At 44.0% G+C, this 18,500-nt stretch overlaps 1 protein-coding gene across 11 annotated transcripts in view; it reads right to left on the minus strand.

The window, feature by feature from the left end:
• The window catches only part of LOC146492317 (histone deacetylase 4-like), a 92,247-nt gene that overhangs the window by 10,318 nt on the left and 63,429 nt on the right, over nucleotides 1–18,500 (minus strand). For all 11 annotated transcript variants that reach the window (XM_085151026.1, XM_085151029.1, XM_085151024.1 and 8 more), the window contains 15 exons: nucleotides 18,247–18,375; nucleotides 18,049–18,158; nucleotides 17,457–17,591; nucleotides 17,144–17,336; nucleotides 13,393–13,616; nucleotides 6,236–6,448; nucleotides 5,742–5,937; nucleotides 4,961–5,094; nucleotides 4,754–4,856; nucleotides 4,369–4,415; nucleotides 4,143–4,250; nucleotides 2,631–2,686; nucleotides 2,312–2,399; nucleotides 2,091–2,210; nucleotides 326–423 (listed from right to left, as the gene is read on the minus strand). In XM_085151026.1, the coding sequence (XP_085007152.1) occupies nucleotides 326–423; nucleotides 2,091–2,210; nucleotides 2,312–2,399; nucleotides 2,631–2,686; nucleotides 4,143–4,250; nucleotides 4,369–4,415; nucleotides 4,754–4,856; nucleotides 4,961–5,094; nucleotides 5,742–5,937; nucleotides 6,236–6,448; nucleotides 13,393–13,616; nucleotides 17,144–17,336; nucleotides 17,457–17,591; nucleotides 18,049–18,158; nucleotides 18,247–18,375 (1,954 nt within the window). The remainder of the gene's footprint in view (nucleotides 1–325; nucleotides 424–2,090; nucleotides 2,211–2,311; nucleotides 2,400–2,630; nucleotides 2,687–4,142; nucleotides 4,251–4,368; nucleotides 4,416–4,753; nucleotides 4,857–4,960; nucleotides 5,095–5,741; nucleotides 5,938–6,235; nucleotides 6,449–13,392; nucleotides 13,617–17,143; nucleotides 17,337–17,456; nucleotides 17,592–18,048; nucleotides 18,159–18,246; nucleotides 18,376–18,500) is intronic.

Raw genomic sequence — 18,500 nt, forward strand, 5'->3', positions numbered from 1 at the left:
GTAAAACGTTTGTCACAGAGCTCTCTCCACGCTCGTTCATATGATGAATATTAATCGATAGGGTTTCTGAACAGTTTTTAAAGTCAATTTTGAACTTGCTAACAATGACGATCAAAGTCAAATACTTTGCCAACCTCGTGTCCCTCAAGGCCCCGCATATTGTTGTGAAGTCTGAAGGCCAACAAACAAATGGAAGCCATTATATACGCCCTTCCTTTAAGGGAAACTTTATTTGGGAGCAGGGCTTTAAAGGCAGGGTGCTTCACTCCGAGGTTCGTCAAAAGTTAAACAGACCCCTCACATGTGCTCAAGGTTTATCTGGTACCTGAAGGCAGACAGGTATTCTGCATCTCCCATGGGCGGGTCGAGACCTCCGGTGAAGGCAACGTTAACGTTGAACCCGACTCCAGGACCACTGCCCACCTGTGGAGAGGAGCACAAACTTCAAGTGAGTGTACGACACAAATAAAAGGAAAAATGTCCTTTTTTTAAGCTTTTAGCTTCTTTTGGGTAATTACAGGATGCTTCTCCCTACTTCAGATTATTTCTTGCCTTTTGATCAAGAGGTCTTTAAAAAAAAACTACCATTAGAACACAGAGCATTAATAAAGTGATCCTGGGAGAGAGTTCAACTGGAAACTAACAAGATACAGCCGGAGCCGACAGATAACATAAACTTGGAGTGCAACCAGCTTCAAGACGTGTGGACTGAAAAAACTGGCAACCAAACTAAAAACTGTCAAAAAGCTGAAGTGGACCAATTATTATCATCCTTTGCAGCTCCACAGTTTTTATTCTTGGACTCAAGTTTATGTTTAACATGATCTTTATTTATTTTATACTCTTCAGTTCAATCGCTGTGTGGAACAACTCGTTTTAGCTCGTCTCCCTTTAAGGCAACTTTTCTTCATCACATTGAGCCATAAAACACAGCATGAAGCTGACAGGGCTTAATTATACACAATTTTATCTTGTTATGTGAAGCTGGCCATATTTAATATGCGTATCCTGGCCACCAGGTCAACTGTTTATTGAGGCAACCAGCCAATCACGTGGCTGCAAAATCCCAGCAGATCAGGAGTCCAGCCACGTTCAAAGTCACTTAAATCACCCATTCTGATCTGACTTTGAACGTCAGCAGGTTGTTTTGATCATGTCCACATGCCTGAATGCACTGAGCTGCTGCCATGTGATTGGCTGGTTACATATCATTAGCAAGCAGTTGCACAGGTGTGCCTAATGAAGTGGCCTGTGAGTGCAAGTTAATAAAAATACAAATGGATCTTCGTCATCTATTTGCCTTAAACATGTGGTGATTCAGTTCAAAGTGGTTCACTGTCTCCATTGGTCTAAAACTAGACTGAGCAAAATCAAGGATGGGTTTGACCCCACATGTGACCGGTGCAAACGAGAGCCTGCTTCCCTATTTCACATGTTCTGGGCATGTCCAAAACTAGGTGGCTTTTGGAAAAGCATATTTGAAACCATGTCCAACATATTTGGTGTTCCAATTGCACCCTGCCCGTTTATAGCTATTTTTGGGGTGACGCCTTGTGATGCCAGTCTTTCCAAATCACACTCTGATCTTCTGGCCTTTTGCACTCTTTTGGCCCGTAGACTGATGTTATTGAAATGGAAAGAGCCACTTCCACCTGTATATGGGCGATGGGTTAAGGATGTCATGTGCTATACTCAGCTGGAAAAGATCCGCTACACTGTAAAAGGTTCGGTTCGGAGGTTTTATGACACATGGCAACCTTTTCTTACTTACTTTGAAAGATTAAGTCCGGATACTATCGCTTAATGTGCGTGTTTTTTTTTCCATGCTGTTGTTCATTTATTTTATTATTTACTTTGTAATTTTGTAATTGTAATTTTCTTTTATTTTGTCTCTTCTTTCCTCTCTGGCTGGGTTTTAGTTACACTGTTCTGGATGGGTTGGGGGCACGAGTGTTTGTTAATATTGCCGTAATTGTTGTTGGAAGCAATTCTTTGTTCAATAAAAAGACCTTGATCAAAAAAAAATAAATACAAATGGATTACTAAAAAGTAAAACGTGGGAAAATTCTGTTCAGGTCACACACACTCACCTCATCAGGTGCTCCGCTTCCAGGGAAGAAGTTGCCGTCGTCGTAGCGATGAACAGAGATGTAAAGGACGTTGGGGTCATCGTAGAAGGCTTGCTGGGTGCCGTTGCCATGATGAACATCCTGAGAGTAGAAGAAGAAAATAAATCTAACTGGTCTTAAAAAAAGAAAAAAAACCTGCATCTTCTGATTAGCGTCACATGACAGAGGATCATGTGACTCACCCAGTCCACAATGAGGATCTTGTTGACATTCAGTCTCTGCTGCAGCAGTTTGGCTGCGATGGCCACAGAGTTGAAGTAGCAGAAACCCCTGAAACAGCAGCAGACGGAGGACAATTTAAACACTTTTTGAGGACGATATGGAAAATAAATAAAGCAGGACCGAGAAAGCTGACAGAATAAAGGCACTCAGGATTTTATGTGCAAATAGACTCAATGGTTTATGTAATTTCTATTCCAGACGAGCCTGTTCCAGCTCTGGTTTTTGTATACGTGCAGATTAAGTGTCTCCAAGTCAGTGTGGTGACGGCTTTGGCCTTACATGGGAGTGCTTTCCTCCGCATGGTGTCCAGGAGGGCGGACCACAGCGAAACCATTCTGGAAAAAGAAGCGACGGGAGTCTGTTAGCACTGATCACTGTTTCCTCTGTGATCGTAACCACCATTAAAAACATCATAACTTAGCCTTTAAGTGGGAAACTATTACACATGAATCAAATGAAACGCTGAGAGCGTGACAAACATTAAATCACAGCAATACAAAGTGAACGGAGGGTTTAATAACTGTAATAAGGCTGCAACAAGGATCCCATACAGTTTGGGGTTAAAACAAGCAATGATGACCGTTTGTGTTTGGGGCTTCCCATGATGCACTGAGCGTTTGTGCGTTTAATCAGGAGTTATTATTAATCCCTGGTTCTCTTCCACAGAATCTCTGCCAGAGGCTTCTTCCTTTTAAAAAAAGGGAGTTTTTCCTTCCCACTGTTGCCAAGTACTTGCTGATAGGAGATTCCTGGAATTATTGTAGAGCCTTTACCTTATAATATAAAGCGCCTCAAGGTGGCAGTTGTTGTGATTTGGTGGTAAACAAAACTGAGCTGAGCTCAGTGAGCTGTGAAACACGGGGACTGCAGGTAAACTACTCTGGAGTTATTGATGAAGGTGAAGCAGCCAATACGAATTAAGCTGTGTGCTCTATTTTTTCTAGAAACTTCTTGCTTAAACCTGATCTCATTTCAGGTGAGTGATGCTCTCAGGTAGACACCGAGTTGTCTGCAACCACTGGCCAGCTGTGCATGGGGAGTTGTACCTATTGAAGCGTGTTGGTTGTAGCAGAGACGCGTTTACTTTGAAGGCAAATGATTTTCAGTGTGAACTGCACTGATTAAAGTTTCACTACTGCTGACTCACCAGTTTGTGAACGATTGGAGACAAGCTGACAAACTTCAAGAGATGTGCCAATCTTTTAGTGACCAAAGCAATCACAAAGATGTTTTGGACTTCACTTAGCAACAGCAACAGACACATGTTGCTACTTCAACCACATGTTTCAGTAGCAGCATGTGGTTGCCAAGACATCCAGAAGAAAAAGCTCTGAGTAGAGACCCTGCTCCTTCTCATCAAGAGCCCATTAGAACACAGAGCATTAATAAAGTGATCCTGGGAGAGATTGCAGGTTATTAAAATGTCTCCAGGTGCCTCCCTTTAGAAGCTTTCCGGGTACCTCAGCTGGGAGGAGACCCCGGGGCAGATCCTGAAGTCACTGGGGGGGTTATATATATCTCATTTGGCCTTTGAGCACTGTGGTATCTCCCCAGTGGAACTGGAAAAAGCTGAAGAAAAGGACATTCGAAATACCAAGCTCAGCCTGCTCTGGCTGGGTGATGCAGAACGAATAAGAGGGGGTTATCTTAAAATTTTAAGTGGCAACTTTGGGCTTCACTCTGAATTTTCAAAGACTGTGGCAAAGCTGCAGCACATAAAAACACATTAACTTTGCTTCATCGCAGTGGGAAACAGAGCAAGAAGCAGCAGACAGGTGTAATCAAGGTTACCTTTAGCTCCCCAGTAGCAACTTTAAAAACAAGCTCTACCACCGAGCCGACAGCGAGGCGAGCCGCGCTGGACGAGTGGACCTCGTTCCAAATGGTGTCGCTGTCCACCTAAGACCAGAAAACAGAGTCTCGTGTTGATAAACTGGCTTGGAAACAGATGTTGAATAGTGCAGAAAACGTGAGCTGTTTTAGCCCCTTTTAAACAAAGCAAACAAGCTTTACTTACCCCCACCCCTCCACACGGGAGCCGAACAAACATAGGAGTGATTGAACCTGTCGCAGGAAATAAAGATTCAATTTGACACTATCAGCAGCTGAGTGTGTGTGTGTGTGTGTGTGTGTGTGTGTGTGTGTGTGTGTATATACATGATACAAGATATCTTTGTTAGGGCAGAAAATGTGATTTTAGTGTCAGGGTCATAATTAGGTTGTGGTTAGATTTAGGCTAAGGGTCAGGGTCAGGCATTCATTTTTGATGGTTAGGGTTGGGGTACGCGGCTAGGGAAAGCATTATGTCAATGAGATGTCCTCACTGAGATATGAAAACGTGTGTGTGTGTGTGTGTGTGTGTGTGTGTGTGTGTGTGTGTGTGTGTGTGTATAAAGGCTTACAATCAAGTTTCTGTCGGAGTGGGTTGGTTCCATACAGCAGGACGTGGGCTTCAGAGTGAACTGTCTGCAGCTCTTCCAGAGTGGCCTTCCTCCCACGGATGCACTACACACAGACAGACACACAGATGGATTCAGCTCACATAAGCGCTTCACTACTTTGCGCGGCGGCTGGTGGATGCTGGATATCTACATTTTTTGCGAGCCTACCTCACACTGAGCTCTGAGTCCAGTCTCTTGCAGTCGGGACCAGATGCTCTGAATACGTCCCGCGTGCTCCGGGTGGCTGTTGGTGTTGCCGCACATGCACTGATGCTTCTGCATCAGGGAGTCGTACACGAGGCCTTGGGAAACACACAGAAACATTCACTACACTCGTTCTGATTGTGAAATACCACCTTCATTTTTGTTAATCTACACAACAGCGGTCGAAATGAACGCCTTACTCTTTTATTTTGAAAAGCTGAGGCATCAGATCCTTGTTTGATATTCGCTGTTGAGCTTTTCCCGCACATTTTTCTGTAGTTTGGAACTGAATCGGAGCAAAGTAGGCCTAACTAAAAATATCTTCAGCTGTGGTGCTCGCATGCAACAACTGTCACAAAAGTCCGCTTCCTAAAAGACACGCTGAAGCGGCTGGGAGGAGATTTAAAAAAAAAAAAAAGGTTTCTCCTCAACGAGTGAAACAACAGAGTGGGAGAGACAAAGATTTTGGCAAGTTTCCCTGATCCAGCTCGTCTATTTCTGCTACCAGATGGAGGCTGAGACTAGCACAGTGTTTTTGGGCCAATTCACCTGATTTTTGGGAGATTTTTTTTTTCTTTCTAGTCCCGAGTGCATTAAGATGGAAATTAAAGTCACAGGGAGGCGGCTAAACTGGCGATGAATCCTACTGGTTGCTTTACAGTGACTGTAGATTTGAGTTACAGTGTAAGCAAACGAGCACACAGTACGTGATGCTTCAGTGGGAGGAGAGGAGGGCGATGCTGACCTGTGGTAAAGCGAGGCTTGACTGGAGGATCGGGCGTGGGGACGCTGATCGGGAAGGAGGAAGCGGAGGCCGGAGATGACTGGGCCCTGGACAGGGGGCGGTGTCCCGGGAAGGAGATAGAGAGGCCGGCAGCTTCCATGGAGGCCTGGTAGTTTCTCAGTTGGTGAATCCGCTGCTGCTCCAACAGCAGGGCCTGCTGCTCGCACAAAAAGGATAAATAAAGGAAAAATGTTTAGATAATAAAACTCTTTGATGTTTTTTTTTACTGCAAGCGCAACTTGTGGCCAAAAGGTGGCAGCCAAAACAAATAATCTGGCTTTGATCGTCCCTTTTGCTTCTTAATCTCATGAACCCTGTGCCATTTCTTTCAAACCACCCCCCGCCACACTCCAGGACTTCCCCAGGAACACCTGCAACCTATCTAAGCCAATCAGGTGCTCTAAAAGTTCATATTGATCCTCTCGGCCGATGTCGTCTAACTCCTCATCTTTTACCTGTCTGAAGAGGAGCTCCTGCTCAGCCTGCCTCTCCCTGTGCTGCTGCAGCACCTCCTCCTGCAGCTCCTGGGGGTCGGGGGGCTCCTGCTTGATGGTGACCCCGTGCGGCAGGCCTCCTCCGTCCTGGTGCTCCCTCAGCTCCTCCTCCGTCTCCTCGGGGTGGCTCTGGTGCTGACGGCCCACGGGCGACTCGCTGGGCTTGGCCATCATCTGCGGGACACGGCGCAGGCAGAGAGAGAGAGGGAGACACAGAAAGGGGAGTGAGGGCGATGATGCCGCGACGTGAAATTTATTTCACAATCGAACAGCGGGATGCGACAAATCCAACGTGTGAGGCTGCATTCAAGGCAAACGGGCACGCTCTCCTCTGAAACAAATTCCTGGCAGAGCGCTCTTTTCTCTCGAGCATTCTTCTTTTAACAAGCTTAATTTGGATTACTCAGCCAGATTGGTGTCTTGCTCATTTCAAACCTTTCCTTTTTAATTGAATGTGAGTAGCCGCTCTCCCGACTGTACTCCGGGGCAAAATGCGTCTCGCAGAACAGAGACATTCCCCGCTCCCCGTCGCGTCTCTTTTCAGTCGACTCACTCTGGGCCCCCGTTAACCGAGCGGTGACTCAGTTGTCTCTTCATTCACTTTTACTGACACGAACCGCTAAAAGGGCCCGAGAGTGCTCGCCTCCACAGTTTACGATATGAAGGCTGAGAGAAAGAGAAGTGTTTGCTGGAAGTCTCGAGAGTGAGCTACATTTACAGGTGTGTGTGTGTGTGTGTGTGTGTGTGTGTGTGTGTGCGTGCGCTCCCAGAGCTGTGAGCCTCTGGGTCCCCTTGGCTCAGTGCCAGGGGACAGCCTTGACGTCAGAGCATTCACCAACTCCCTTTCAACCTCCTCCTCACTGTTCTTGTCTTCTTTGCATCCAAACAGACGTTTCTTTACCCCCATTTTTCACGTCCTGCTCTGACCTATCTGACCCCCTCCCCCTGCTCCACTTTCCCAGAATCCTCCTGCCTATCTGCTTCAAACTGATGCCCTTCATTTCATTAGCAGTGGATAATCAAACAGCCAAGTTAAAGCAGACATGTGGATAAAAGACAAGTTTCTGTTTTTATTAAACTTGGTGCTAATCTGACACATTTACACTGGTAAACTGGCTGTTTGTCCATAGCAGTAATTAATTGATTACATTTATATGTGACTAATTATTAAATGAGCATAATGTTAGACCACAAAATCAAGCTCAGTCTACAGTCAGATAATACCTGTGTTCATATATAGGGCCCAGTATTCACGTTGCTTTAGCTTGTCTATAGTCTCTGCTGCAACTGCAAGCCACTTTGCAACCCACATCCAGCTGCTCCTTTGTGTTGTTTTTAACATCTCTTTTATTTTGGAGTTTGGCAATCATACACTTGTTCTTGACTGGCCTATGTTGTTATCTGGGCTGGATTATCCAATGGGCATACAGTATACTCATGTACAGCTTGGTGCCCATTAGGGATGGGTACCGGTATCCGGTGCCATGATGGCACCGGTTCTGACATAAACGGTAGTAACCAGACCGAAAAGCAGCGCACATTTCGGTGCTTTATTTCTCCCCGAGATGTCACACACTTTGAATTCTAGCCAATCCTTTTACGTTTCTGAGGATAGTAGGCGGGTCCAGGTACGTACGTTCTTTTAGAGCAGAGCTACAGATTAAAAATGCCCAAGGCGAAGCGGTCAAAGTCTGGCTGTACTTCACAGCAAAAGATGCAAACTCAGCAGCTGCAACAAGTGCTTTAAGGTGATACTGTGATACTGTCAAAGGAGGTAACACCTCAAATCTGATGAAACACCTGGCGACGCATAGCGTTTTTTTAAAAGCCGAGAAATGCGCCATATTTGATAGCTTGCTGCGAGACCTCACACCGTGCACATCTACTGCGGGTGTGGTGCCTGTTATCGACCCGGAGTTAGCAACATCCCCCAAGAACCCGAAGAGTAGAGTCCTGGCCCCTAGCCCTGCCAGTGTAACAGAAATGATGAGGATGATGATGCAGCAGCAGCCGTTCTTCTCTGCGTGAGTAGCTTAATGTTGTTCGTGTGTAATTTACGTTGAGTAGGCTAACCACGTTATTATATTAATGCATGTAAGGTGAACTAGCAAACATCATCATAGCTACATGCAGCTGTCTTCTTGTTTGATGGCAGATACTCCCTTCACCCTGGCCAAAAAGGCTAAAATGACCAAAGAAAAGTGGAAAACAGTTAAACATGAGAGGTTTTTGGACAAAGTTTGTGTTTTTTCCATTGATTAAGCACCGGCACCGTTTCAAAAGTACCGGTTTGGTACTGTATCGGATAAAACCTAAACGATACTCATCCCTAGTGCCCATTCAAGAGCCAAATGACACCAGAACTGTATTATCTTAAGTGTTCGATGTTGAAACCATATATTATTGAAACAGATATATTTCTTTATCATATCAGTTACATAATTAGTAGAATACGGTAGTCCGTATTTTACCTGACACTTTCTCCCCTACATTACAGAGACTAGTGGTCACTCCCAGGTATAACAGGAAAACGGGGGAAAATGTCATGTGTCACTTTTATAAAATTGCCATTTTTAAATAAACAAACTTAGGATGAAAATATTTCCCTTAACTTTAAAGTTGTTGAGACGTTCAGTGCGGTGAGATGAAAGGTAATCCGGAGGTTAGCAGCTCACAATCACAATCAGTACATTTATTAGCTAAAAGTTTGACTGGAGCCAATCAAAGAAGCAAGTATCCATGAAATATTATTATTTTACTTACTAAATGTGACATATAAACAATGTTTACTCCTCTGGGCTCTACTTCATTACTGTTTCAACACCTGTCCAGAAGCAGTACTGTGGTACTGTCAAGAGGTAGGTACGGTCTCTCTAGTTCAAACTATTCTGTGTGTATGTACGCAAACACTCCTGTATGATATGTCGCATTACTGAAGAAAGAAAAGAAGGAAGACTGTGGACGACACCACAAAAGGCAATAAATACACAAGGCCTTTCTGCTATTTGCACATTTTTTACTGTAAATTTCTAAGTTAATTTGTAAATTTTGTAGTAACCTGTAAATTGTAAATACTGTAAAACTTTTTTTCTGTCATTTAATGGTCGGGCATTGTACAGCTACAAGCATTTCACCCCCATGTCATACTGTGTATGGTTGTGTGTGTGTGACAAAATTTGAATTTAATGAGGCTTCCCTTTAAGGAACACAGGGAATACAGTGAAGGAGAAAACCCAAGAGTGCAAACACAGCAAACCCAAACAGAGAATGCCAACAAGGAGACAAACTCAAAACACTGTGAGCGATAATCCCACAAAAAATCCCAACTCTGTGTCAAGACCTTGGGACCATGATAGTTTTGAAGCTTTTGCTAACACGGATATTTTATCTTCAGAAACATGACGACATCTCTCACAGATACCTGCTCTCCCTGTCTCAGGGTTTCCACCTATGTGCACAGGAGCCAAAACCATATCGTCACTAGAAAACCTTCTTTTGACTATAGTTATCTGTGTCTTACTAAACTAATCTTGATACGTGATCCAGGCCATCTTGCTTTTTGTGTGCGGTTTGATCTTTAGCATTATTCTGCTATTTAGCCAAATTAAACGCCGCTTTTATTTGTTCAAGCTACACAAACTGTGCGCACGTCTGTTGTAAAATGGTATGGTATGTTTACATTTAGGTTCTTCCATTTCTCTGATCCAGCTGAGGTACTACATATCAGGGGAAAGTTGGACATGGATGACTTGTATAAAGAATACCATGTAACGGATCCACACTTGCAGGAAACTGTGGCTAGAAGAATCTGGGCAACCTTTCTTCAAGGCAGAAAGACACCAAGTGTGGCTGCTGTTGGATGTTTTCTCTTCTGAAATTCCTGTTACAGGTGCCTTTGTAGAGAGTTTTTCCTCTTTGGGCTGACCAGCAGAGCCGGTGTGCTCCTTATTAACAACAGGTTGCCACCACAACAGGTGGTGCTACATGTTTGATTTGACAGATTTTTTTTTTTGTTTTCCATTGCCTTTCCTGACATAACCTCAAAGGGATTTCTGTCTCCTCCCGGGATGAACTCGGGATCTTTCGCTTGTTAAACCACCAAATATGTAAACCAGCTACACTACGGCGCTCTGCACAACTCAAAGTGTGAAATTCAAGTTGAGAGGAACTTTGGATACAGTTGTAAGTTGTACAGTATGCACTCCAGGGGAAGGCCTTGTTGGAATCTACATGCTCACACAAAAAAGTACAAAGCGAAGAAGAACATCTAAGGTAAGATGAACTTCGAGGCTATAGAATTGACTGTTTGTGCTGTTTCCAGCGTGGTGCTGGATTTTAATGCTAAACCAGTGCAGTTCTTGAGTTTCAGCCAGCCTCTTTCCAGGGTGCTTAAGTGCACAGCGTGTGTGTGCATACCTGCTTTTGTTGCAGTGTTGGACAAAACTGAAAAGATCCGATTTTTGTTCCCGTTTCTTCCTGACTTGTTTCAGTTTTTTTATGTATTCTCTGTACATTTTTTGTGCATTTTAAAGTGCAGTAACTGAATTGGTGTTAGCAGGATGGCTTTATGAACTTTAAGTGAATAATGACTTTTAGGTATATAGTTATACTTCAATATGTGGCGCTAAAAGAGACGTTTGAATATCTTAAATGTGGCGTTTGTTTTACAGTAAAAAATATGAAGCGTCACCTAAAGTGCAAAAGCAGGAACCACTGAGTGTAATTGGATTACAGTTATATGAACACTTACAATGTCTGGGAGAGTCAAACTGTATCACTCTGCCTTTTAGCTCAGTGGTCCCCAACCCCCGAGCCTCCGTGAGTCGTTCGGTACTAGTTTTATTTTGTTGTATTTATCCGCAACACCTTAAAGGCCGGTCCATGAAAATATTATCGGGCATAAACCGGTCCGTGGCGCAAAAAAGGTTGGAGACCGCTGTTTTAGCTCACCCTCAGTTGATATATTTAATAATGCATCAGTAGTGTAGTTTAAGCCCTCATAAGCAACATAAGCATCTTTTTTTATTCTCTTTGTATGCTTTGGAAAAGTGTCATTTAAATAAAGGGGATGACACATGCTAACAAAAAGGTTAGCTAAAGGAAACCTACACTCACATATTTATGGCTGAAATGCTGACTTTAGCTAATTTGACTACATGTCATTTTCCATGTAATTGTATTACATGAGTACAATGTAAAATGCTACATTTAATGAAATTCATTCAGAATTAGAGTTAGCTAAGAAGTTAGCTAATGCTATTAAAAGTTTTCACTAGCAAACCAACAAGAGCAACCTAAATTTGGTTAACAGGAAACCTAACTTGTTTATATATTAATTCTATTGTATCCATTAATTAAGAAAACACCTGAAATGATAACCATTTTAACATAATACTACAGATACATGTTTGCTATTAGCTTTTTGCTATTAGCAAACTGTCTGCCCAAAAACACTTTTCTGTGATTTTGCTTTTTTCTACTTCTGTTGTATTTTATTCAGAATCCACTGTGTTTAGTGTCCTTTTGCGCAATTTTTCTATTTGCTGATATTTTAAGTTACAGTGTGTATGACCTCTCAGAGCCACCGTACTACTGTGTGTTATTTTAAAAAGTAGCGATACATTAAATCAAACTTTTTGACGACCATAATACTGAAGGCTGTGCCCTACATTAATAATCTCTGTGGTTTGCTAGGATCTGGTTACCCTAATCGTATCACTGGTCTTCAAGTGAGGATGTAATTGAGCTGAAGCTGACACTTTCGTAATGCTTAAAAAATGCACAAACCTAACAAAAATGACACATTTCATGAATGTTCATGTCAAAAAATGAGGTTGTGTCTAATGCACGTAAGTAGATGAGGACAAATTTTAGAGGAACAGTGCAAAAGACGTGGTGACAGAACGTAAGGAAGGCAAAGACTAATCTGGATCATAGCTTTTCAAAAACAAAGCTATTTGCACATATTTTAAAAATGAGGTAGCAGTGATGTTTAGAGGTGCTGGTAGGCAGGTTTTGCTACATCAGGACAGAGCTGGGCCGGCTGGAAGCTGCACCCATAACAGTAATCAACCTTTTCATCTATCTCTGGGACACATAAAAAAACTGTTGCTGACCTATTCCTTTACATGTGTGGCAAATCAGAGACCTCCTAGTATGAGAGTCTAGAACCAAAAGGACTCAAGTTTAGATCAACTTGTCAGATGTAAAAAAAAGAGTAAATCTTATCTATATCTACATTCACAGTAAATATTTAAAAAAGGAACAAAACCAGCTCTTTTGTCCCCCTCTTGTATTAATTTGACAGAATAACATGCTAAAATAGAGATTTTCTTTCTTCTTCTGTTTTGTCCTGGCAAAAACAAGCAGAAAGCCGTCCTTGGCGTGCCAGAGGCTGTTGAGAAAGGTGTTTGTGCAAAAATCTGCCACTTGAGATCTCTGAAACATATGAAGGGAGTGAGATGGAGCAGAGCAGTGCGGGGGAGGTGGAGGAGGAGGAGGAGGAGGAGAGGAAATCCCTTGTTTCATCCACCCACCTCTCCTCCAGCACGTACCCTGCTTGAATAGGTAAAGCGGCAGCTGCTCTCTTCCTCCCTGCCCATATAAGGCAGAGGCTTCCGGCGCGGTTGCCATGGCAGCGCATGGTTACCTCGCAGCCCGTGGCAACTGTCTCGGCCACAGTCGCAGAGACGTGGATGCAAGCATTCACACACACACAGACACACACACAGCTATACATGTTAACCCATACCTGCCTCCACCTACTCACAAACAAAAATACTACAGAGAGAGAAAGAAAGGGCAGAGGAAAGTCAACAGCTTCACACACAGCCAAAGCTAACACATTATTGGCTGTGTTGCCCGGTGCTGCCTACGCAAACTACTACACTACAGCTCCAGAGCTGGCCCTCTGAGACTCATAGCCTCCATTAATTATCAGTTTATGTGAATGTGATATCAGATTTCTGGCCACTCGAACCCCCCGCCTGAGACAACATGTTATAAAGCAACATGGATGCATGATTCAACAAAACGGCAACACTTTGCATTCAAACGCGCCCGGAGACAAGCTGCCTTTAAAACAAATCACAAGTTCAATTAAAACCCAAGTTGAATACCTTGTTTAGGTGGAGCTGCTGCTGCTGGAACTGCTGCTTGTGCTTCTCCAGGAACTGCTGGTGCTGCTGTTGGACCACCAGCTGCTGCAGTGCCAGGGCCTGCGCGTGGGCCTGGGCCGCGGTCCCCTGGGGCAGCGGAGCGGACTGGGTCCTCCCCAGGGGCCGGTGCTGCCGCTGCAGTTTGGTCATGGACGCTGCTGACGACATAGACAGGCCGCTTACACCTAAGACACAAACAAGGCAGACTTTACTACATAAGGCAGAGCAGATACCAAAGGAGTCTTGCAAGGCGCTTGATTTCTCAGTAACAGCAGCAGCATTGTTTCAGCATCATCTTACAACATCGCTTCAGTTTCGTGCAGCTTTTTAGGAAACTGTGCTGCAGCAGTGTTTTGTCAATGACGTGTCTTAAAGTGGCTCCGAGCACCTGAGCGACTATTTAGACTAGGTGTCATAATGATTCATGGTTATTTGAGTGTGCAGTCTATTCTGGCGGTTAGCTCAGGGCAAATATGACAGCATTTCCAGAGTGGCGACCCTGTTTTTCCAAATTAAAAATCAGAAGCGAGAATCTGAACAATCGAATCGCGAACAGGTTCACGTCTAAACAGAGGGGAGGGGAAGCAGGTCAAGTCCAGCTGGCTTCGATTACAGCTCACAGGAGTCTCGGGTAAGACTTCCCAGACTGGAGCGAAAACACCCGAGGAAAATCCCGAACTCTTAGTATAAACCGCACTGATGAGAGCGCTCATATTCAAGATAAATATATGATGCGTTCCTAATGTTGTCGTTGGACCTCGGATTAGTTAGCAGATGTATTTGTGAACCAAATAAAAACAACCATCTGTGCTGCAATACTGTGAATCTCCCATTGTAGTGACACGAGATAATCTCAGCCGCTCAGATCAGTCGCAGCACTGAGAAAAAGTAAGAAAGCAGACCCGGAGCCTCAGAGGCACCACGTCGCTTTGCTTTCAAACCGATAACTTAGAGAAGGAGCTGCGGAGGAGCTGACATGAAACAGAAGAGTTAGCGTGAAGTTTTTTAAAAGTGCGTCTTTCTGATAAGTAGCTCGTTGCTGCACGTAACGATTCACACTCTCTTGGCCTGTGCGTGGGCATTGATACGTCCTTGTCTGTACGTTTTTGGACAAGAATACACACATTCTCATAAGTGCGTCTGTATCTGCGTCACTGCTCATTCACTGCTAATGCCCCGCTGAAAATAGACGCAGTGTGGTAGTGAGTGAATGAGCCGATGAGAAAGGGCACACAATGGACCCATGTCATACTCAGACAGCATATGCTGACATATGAAAGGAGCTCATTAGGTCGAGCTAATGAATGGACGTCTGTCAGTGTGAGGGGGCACACAGCGATGATGCTTTTATTTTTCTGCACGTCCATGCGTGTCTGCATGTGTGTGCGTGTGAAACCAGATGGCTTCAGGAGCAAAAATTAATATTTTTACTTTTCATTTACGTTGCATTTGATTCTTTTGTTGCTTTTTCTCAACCCCTGCTAGGGCTTGAACTGTTTTACAGCACTGTGCAAAAGCCTTCAGCTGTCCTTCATTTCTTTATATTTTGCTAGGAAAACGGAAAATAGCTTAAGTGGCTTATTGAAACATGCAAAAGTAAATGGTCAAATGTCAATATTTGGTATGGCCCAACTGTATTCTTCAACATAGCCTGGACTCTCTTAGGGAGCTTTCAGTAATTTCTTTAAGCAGTCTTCAGGGATAGTTCTCCAGGCTTCCTGAAGGACAGGATGAGGCTGCCTTTTGTTCTCTGTCAGGATGATCCCACACTGTTTCAATAATGTCGGGGTCCGGGCTCTGAGGGATCCATCAAATTTTCCAAGATTTCCAACATGACTGGCTGAAATGCAGCTCCAAATCATGACAGAGCCTCCAGCGTGTTTTACAGATGCCTGTACATTCACTGCTGTAGCGCTCTGCTTACCTCTACCATACATACTGACCGATGTTCCCTCCAATGTTTCATGTGTGTGAACGCACAAACTCCCTGAGCGTCCCTTGGATCACTGTGAGCGACAGCAGACGTGTGCACTGTGGTCACGCCAGCATCGAATCATCCAAGTTACATGTTTATTAAAGTAATCAAATTACAGCATTTATGTTAGACTACTTTTAATTAACTGCTTTATCCCACTTACAATGAAAATTTAAAATATATATATATATTTTTTCATAAAGCTCTGACTGTATTATGAGTCTGTGGTCTGGGAGAGAGTCTGTAACTCTGTCTGCAAAATACAGTAAATAATGACCAATGCTGGGCAGTTAATGATATAGTTACTTTTTCAAAAAAGTAACTGAGTTATGCAAACAAAGTTTTTTGCAGCTGTTTACCTAAAAACACAGCCAAGGTTTCTTTTTAAATAAACATTTCAAACTATTCCCAGAACAATCAGCTGTTCTGCATCAAATCTGATGCCACACAAATTATTTGTGCCACTCCAAAAATAATTTCTGTCCACTATGAGATGAAGGAGAACAACAGCCTGATACCTGCAGGCCTGACAACAGCAGGAGATGTATCACTGCTGTAACACCTGTAACATTCAGCAGTCGCCTCATTGTTCTGACATAACAAAACTATTGACTACACTACACACTAACTACACAAGATTTGTGCTAAACGAATAATGAATCGTGTGATTGGCTGGACTTTGGGATAAGGTGGCATCGTTCTAATCCCATACGGGAGCAGCGAGTCACTGACTAACACTGCAAAACAGAATTGTTGAAGTTTTCATTTTCATTTCAATTCAGGTTAGATTTTTTTTGTGCGCAGAGACGTGCCAGCAGTGCGCAATTGCGCACGCTCGCAGCTTAGAGGGAACATTGATACTGACAGTGTTTCCCTTACTTAAGAACGGCTCTTTGACATCCATCCTAGACGACCTCTGTCCAGGTTCACAACATGTTAAGACACACCAAGTTTTCAGCTAATGTCTCTTTGGGAATTAACTTGTTGGTGCAAAAAACAACAATTTTATATCTTTAGCTCATCATGCTGCTACTTGCAAAGTCCTTAAAGATATAATTAAAAACTTTGCTAACTTGTCTGTGCAGACATGTTTGACTGTTTCGTGGTTCAGTGTTAAATAACTTAAACAATAAAGGCACAAGGACTCCGTCACTAATGAATCAAAAAGCAACACAAAATGACATGGCTGATTGTGCCACATGTCAGTGGCGTGTTTATTTACACATCATCGCTCATTAGCAGGTATCTGTGTCTATGGATGCTCCTTGGTAGCATCAGTAAATACCAACACCCGCTTATCTCTCCCCCAAAAACCAAGATGATTGGCACAGGGCTGAGTTTGAACCTTCAAGATATGAGCTCACAGTTGGGTGACAACTACACAAAGCATACGTAAGGTTTACAAACCCATTGCTAAGGATCTAGCCACTTTGAGTGCTCTTTTATCTTGTTCAATACTCAGTTTTATTTAAAAGACACTCCAGGGAAGCAGCTGTTTTCTCCTCCAAGTATATGTTGTTTTAAGCGTGTTTATCTAACGGAGGCAGCTTGCTGTCCCCAGGGTTCAGGTAACACCCGAGGTCTACCCTCTCATCCAGATGCGGTCATGTCGGCCTTCAAATCACTACAGTGATTGCAAAAAATAGCTAATTTGGACACCAGTGGCTATCGCCGTCTTTCATGTATATATAGTCTATGCTTTAAGGTATTTAATAAAAGGTGAATTGTTTCCTCTACCTGTCACCAGGGGGCTCTGCGCTGGACTCTGCTCCATGAGCACCATGTGTTGGAGCAGGGGACTGTGTGCACCGTGCCCGCCTGTTCCTGCTCCAGCCTCGGCCAAGTAGGGGGTCAAGTGGCCACCGGAGAGGAATGGAGGGCTGAGGGAGAGGGCCGGCTGCAGGCCTCCATCCTGTTGGGCTGAGGTCACCTGGACAAGAGCGTGCAAGCAGATTTGAAGAAATAGTTGGAGACAGTGCACTCTAAACAAAACAAACACAGTTAGATAGATGCACAGTGTGCAAGCTGTTCAGTCAAGTTTCCTCCTCACATTAGAAGCAGCAGTGGCTGTGGCAGTGGCAGGCAGCCCCAGGGTGATGTTGGGTAAAGATGGGGAAGTGTAGAGGGACAGCTGGCTAACGGAGCCACGATCAGCACCGCTGCACAGCCTCTGGGCCAAAGATGCCTGGAAAACACATTTAAATGATTTATCTTTGTTTGCATCAAGGAAAAAAAACCTCCTGCACACAGATAACAAACAAAAAAAAGTCCACACACGGGGAAAGATCTACATGTGCACCCTCACTGCTGATGTAAAATTGTCACGGACAGAAGCCTCCTCCACACTGCCTGAGTGCCCCTGATGGCTGCCACAAATAGCATCTTGCCAGCTCCTCAGCCTGCCTCTTTGTCCACAGAACAATAATGCGAACATCCCTCAATCACAGCCTTCATACATACTCCAGGCTGCAATGTTTTAAAGCTAATAAGAGAACCTGCAGCACATCGCTGGAAACTGTAGCCAGGCTACAGTTTCAGAGATCAGGCTGAATAAGTTTTATGCTAAAATTACAAGAACAACAACAAAAGATAAATGGCATCTATAACAGCACCAGACATAAGCACATGTGTGCGTGTGTTACCTCCGTGTTGTTGGACACTGACACAGTGATGCCGTTCTCATTGGGGATGTTGTTGGAGCTGTTATTTGGAGAGCTCGGGCCCGAGCCGGGTGCGCTGCTACATGCCGAGTCTGAAACGCGCGCAGACACACAAATCAAACACACAAGAAACCAGCAGCAGCGTGGAGTAAAACTCTGAGCGAGCCGTTTGCCTCTTACCTGCCATGTCGAGCGAGCGTTTCTTGGCGGTGGTGATGGGGCTGTCTCGGCGACGCAGCAGCGGACTGCTCCTACGCTCGCTCACCTTCTGCTTCAGCCGGGAGCGCAGCTTCAGGTTGGGCTCAGAGGCTGAAAGAAGATTGAAAAGAGACCAAATTCTTTTTTTCAAATCCAATTTGAACTCTGTTATCGTAAGTGCATAAATACCTTAATGAAGAAAGTTTTGATAAGCTACTGAAATGAGAAAAAACTTA

Source organism: Neolamprologus multifasciatus, chromosome 23 (assembly GCF_963576455.1).
Source record: "Neolamprologus multifasciatus chromosome 23, fNeoMul1.2, whole genome shotgun sequence".
NCBI lineage: Eukaryota > Metazoa > Chordata > Actinopteri > Cichliformes > Cichlidae > Neolamprologus > Neolamprologus multifasciatus.